The sequence below is a fragment of the Engraulis encrasicolus genome, chromosome 12 (genome assembly GCF_034702125.1).
Source record: "Engraulis encrasicolus isolate BLACKSEA-1 chromosome 12, IST_EnEncr_1.0, whole genome shotgun sequence".
NCBI classification, from domain to species: domain Eukaryota; kingdom Metazoa; phylum Chordata; class Actinopteri; order Clupeiformes; family Engraulidae; genus Engraulis; species Engraulis encrasicolus.
The window spans coordinates 34,607,118-34,612,117 of NC_085868.1; the positions used below are offsets into that span (position 1 = coordinate 34,607,118).

At 44.7% G+C, this 5,000-nt stretch overlaps 1 protein-coding gene across 2 annotated transcripts in view; it reads left to right on the forward strand.

Annotated features, from left to right (window-relative positions):
* The window catches only part of nlgn4xa (neuroligin 4 X-linked a), a 170,189-nt gene that overhangs the window by 32,351 nt on the left and 132,838 nt on the right, over window positions 1-5,000 (forward strand). Inside the window, exon 2 of one of the 2 annotated variants that reach the window (XM_063212098.1) lies at window positions 3,582-3,641. The exons of the other annotated variant lie outside the window; for it this stretch is intronic. Within the exon in view, the coding sequence (XP_063068168.1) occupies window positions 3,582-3,641 (60 nt within the window). The remainder of the gene's footprint in view (window positions 1-3,581; window positions 3,642-5,000) is intronic. 2 annotated transcript variants of the gene reach the window in all.

Genomic DNA, 5,000 nt, shown 5'->3' on the forward strand with positions numbered 1-5,000 from the left:
GTTGTCACACCTGTGAGTTTTATTATTATATTCATAGTTTAATACATTCATGTTCTCCCTCTGCTCCCCATTCTGTCCTCCGCCGTACAAGATTGGAATTGTATCTTGTCAATCACGTTACTCTGTCCAATCAAATTTAGTTTCCCCCCCGGGTCTTTGTGCAGATCATGTCAGGTATCAGACACTGAGCAAAAGATCATGAACAGTGCGTGTCGAAAGAAGTACTGTACTGTATGCTGTACCAAGAAGTCTACCTACTACAAGTACTACTTTGACCACACAGGCATTCATAGATATTCCTGTCTACCTGGAGGCTGACTCACTGTTACAGGGCGGACACACCGCCCGCGACAAGATGAAGCGACACAGAATCACTGGGCTGTGTAGCAAAATTGATGCGAGCGATTGAAGCGACAGAGTATGTCTGTTAAAAGCAGAATGCAAGCATTCCAGCTTTCCCATTGTCTGTGGCAGTTGTCACCGAACTGCATCATAGCTAATTAGCATTATTTTCACTGAAGTCCAACAGCAAACGCTTGCTCGAATTACCTCTTGACGACCGAATAGCTTTTGTCTCTTCTGTCTCCCGCGACTAATTACAAAGTCAATTACTTCTGTCGCTGAAATTGCTCATGTCATGCTGTTTTTTTTGTGCCTTTACACCTTTATACTACCCGCATATAAGGCGATGCTGGGACTACTGCCACCAAACAACAGTAACATAGTCACAAGAGAACCTTGACTCCTATGGCCTGCGCTCCCATTGGCTGCATGCTCTCTGTTCCATCTGCCCGGACAGAGCACGGAAAGATGGATTTTGTTTTTTCTGCCCCCACCTCATGGAATAAGTTGCAAAATGACCTGAAGCTCACCGAACTTATAGCATTTAGGAAATCCAGATCATCCAATCATTTTTGGAACATTTTGGGAAATTGACATTTTTGTATTGGGTATTGCATTACATTTCAAAACAGGTTGAAAAATATGTTCGCAAAATATTTGAATGGCAAGAATTCACACATAGTTGAAATCTGAAAAGTCATTTCCAGTAATACAATGCTAAAGTGAAAAAATGGTGCTTGCGTCATTGAGAAATGAAACTCTTTAATATTAATTCCAAACTGAGCACACATGAAATGGCACACAAGACTTGTTTTAAATATTGAGTTATTTGTTTTATCATGGACCACTCCGATTGAAATATTAAATTCAGCCTTTTGACCATTATGCCCTTGAAGAAGAGATTTTTAACCACAGGGAGCCTTTTTTCCTGGCAAAATGAAGGTCAAAACATTTTCTAAAGCTTCCATCTGTTATATCAGTAGATCCCAAGGACAAGCTCACAACTGTTGTAGCCCTTTGCAGTTCATCTGTGCCAGCTGTTTTTCTTCAAAACTGGAGAAGACCTGCTCACACTATCGCCTATATATTGTAACAGTTCTTAACTGAATACTGAATCCCACATAAATCATGACTGAATGAAGGAAGCGAAGGACAGTACTCTTCAGATTTTTTCTTTGTTTATTCGCCCAAGAGCGTTTCGGGCAGAGCCCTTCTTCAGCGTGTAATGGCGTTTTTCTTCTCTTTCCATTGACTGTCGCGGCAATAATCAATGTATCTTGTATAACGTGGCCTTTTTGACACGGTACATTCTGTACAACTTCACCAAACTCAGGTTCTGAAGATGTCTTTGACTACAGGGGATGTGATAGCATAGTATTATTGCAGTTTTTGGTCATGAGGGGGCACCTTTCAGATTGGGCCCCAGGGCAATTACCTACTTTGCTGGCCTGATTGTGAAATGCTAAATAGATTCCAGGCATATATCATAAGTATACAGCAGGTGTTTCATGCTGCCAGCGCTATCCAGTCATCTTCAGGCTGCTCATGCTGAGGCCTGCTGGCAAAAACAAGCCAGCACTCTTCCACTCACCTCTTCCCTTCCTCCCTCCTTCACCTTATTGTAATGCCTCTCCTGCCGTATGTCCAGCCTGTCTTTCTCTGTCTCTGTCTCTGTCTCTGTCTCTGTCTCTCTCTCTCTCTCTCTCTCGCTCTCTCTCTCTCACGCTCTCTCTCTCTCTCTCTCTCTCTCTCGCTCTCTCTCTCTCACGCTCTCTCACGCTCTCTCTAATCCTTCACTGATTCCTTGACTTGTCTGGCTTTGTGTCTGACTGATGTAACTAGTATGATAGACTATTCACTGCATGTCTTCGTCTGCACTCGAAGGTCATTTACAGAGGCTTGACCATCATATTGCAGATGCAGCTCAGTGCCACACCCAACATGATGAAACATCTCTCTCTCTTTCTCTCTCTCTCTCGTTCTGTGGTGGGTATGTTTGGAAAAAATGTGTGTTTTTGCTATTCGAGCATGTTGATTGATCACTCTCTGGCCCTACCGATGTGTTGAATATTGTTTTGTTTCTCTTTGCCGTTTTGTGCTGTCTTTGAAGCACTTGGAGCTATTTACTTTCTGTATAAAATGCAATAATTATTTTAATTATCATCATAACTACTCTTCAGTTTTGGACCTGAGGTTGTCCACTGCATAGCAACGTCAATGTCATGTGACTATGGTTTGAATCAATGTGACTGGAGGTTAATATGGTGTTTTAATGTTGTGAGATCAATAGTGGCTGCCAAATTACAAAACAGCATTTGATTGATGTCATGATTGGTTACGTGCAAGGTTATGTGACCAATACTAACTGCAGGCCTCCCTTGCTCATCTTTGCCTTTGTACACAAATGAGTATACCAAACATCACCTTTGTAGTGTAAAGGACCAAGTCCAAATTTATTGTCAAACCCCGAACACCCCCAGAGATGGGTTTGTCCTGGCAAATGTTGAATCCAAACCCAAATCTGGACTGCTTCTTGAACACACCTAGATTCAATCCAAATCACATCTAAATGAATGTAGCCCCTTAATGCGCGCCGTACCTCCTGAGGCACGCTGTAATAGACATTGAAATGTAACTACCATAGCACTACAATACTATGGCACAACACAGGCCCTTTAGTAATGCACCACGACTTGGTCATTACCATACTGGTAACAATGAATTTATAAAGCCGCGCCTTAAGGGGATATATACATACCTCATAATACATAACCTGGCTGAATTATACAGGTTAAACCAAGTCATTTGGAAAATGTTGCTCTAGATTGTAACTAATGAACCCATTATGCCCATCACTGTCACTCATGAACACCATATACGCATACACACATACGCACATAACTGGCACAGGTCCAGGGGTGTACCCTGGCATGTTCCAGAATATTCAAAATAAAGAGAGCAGGACAGCATTCCAAGTCTTGTGTTTTTAATTCAGGCAATAAATCACAAGACTTAGAATGCTGTCCTGTTCGCTTTATTTCGTATATTCTTGAGGAATGAGCACCCAATTTTTTACTTTGGTTGAGTTGAGCGCGTTACACCCCTTCCAGAATATTAGCATCAGTTACTGTAGGTTTTGGTTTGCGTGTGTTTCTGCCTTCTCTGATTCTTGTTGCCTTCTCTGCTCTCATGCCCTCTACTCTACTCTACTCTCTCCTCTTCCCTCTCCTTAACAGTAGGAGGGAACATGTACACTCCCCGTGATGAATTCACCAATAATGATGGTGGAGAAGACGAAGGTATTTTTTTTCAGATTTTCCCCCTTTTTTTCCTGAAACGAATTGATGACATATTAAAAGCCTGACACTCGTGCATGAGCAGCAACCTCAAAAAACAAAAAAAACAAAAACGTTTTGGTATATTTTTTTCCTGAAACTTACTTTAGTTTTTCGTTCGTTCTCCTTACTTCCTTTTTTTCTCCCTGTGAAGTGCAGGAGTGCACCTCTGGGATCCCCCTTTCCCTATTATCTCTATCTCTCTCTTTTTCTCAAACAAACCTCTTTCCTCTTTGGAGACACAGAGCACCAGTTAGGGGGGGGAAAGGGGGATGTGTGCACAAACGACACAATCGTCGATGCGCTATCCTCACCTCCTCCCCCCAAATTTCTCAACCTGCAAAGTGAAAGATGTTGAACGATACTAAACAAAGTCTTGCATGTGTCCTCTATTCCTCCTTAGAGAAAGGCAGCCGCTCAAGCGAAGCCCATGTGCCTCCCTCTCTCCCTCCGTTTTTTACTCCTTCAAACCTTCTTCTATCTTTGCTTTGGTTTTCCTGTCTCTTTGGTTGACCGTGCCATTGCTCGACCAAGCATGCCCAACTAACCTGTGTAGTATTGGCAGTGGACTTGTGTTGGTCTGTGCGTGTCAAGATGCAGCGCGACGTAGTGTGGCGTGGCGTTGTGTGGTGTGGCACGGGCCAGTCTCGACCCAGCTCCAGCCCAGCTCCGGCCCAGCTCCGGCCCAGCTCCGACGCAGCACAGCACAGCCCAGCCCATCGCTCCGCTGTCATATTAATAACCTGCCCTTCTGCATGACCCTAACCAGGCGCCGAGACTCAAGGGGATTGGAGGGGAGGGGAGGAGAGGGGAGGTAGGGGGCTGTCTGAGCGAACCAGGCCCAGAGAGAGGTGCTCTGCTGGGGCTGTCTGCGGCCAGATTGCCCCCCTTGGTGGTGGAACTTCACATAGGCTCAGCATCAGAGACATGGAAGGGGAAGATCTCTGTCTGGCACGCGCCAAACACACACACACACAGGCACGCACGGACGCAAGCACGCACACACACACAGACTCACACACACACAGACACACGCACACACAGACACACAGACACACACACACACACACACACACACACACACACACACACACACACACACACACACACACACACACACACACACACACACACACACACACACACACACACACACACACACACACACACACACACACACACAGTTTTTCCATTGTTTACTCATGGGCCTAGGATTGTCAGACACACGCACACACACAGGCACGCACGCACCGACACACACACACACACACACACACACACACACACACACACACACACACACACACACACACACACCACACA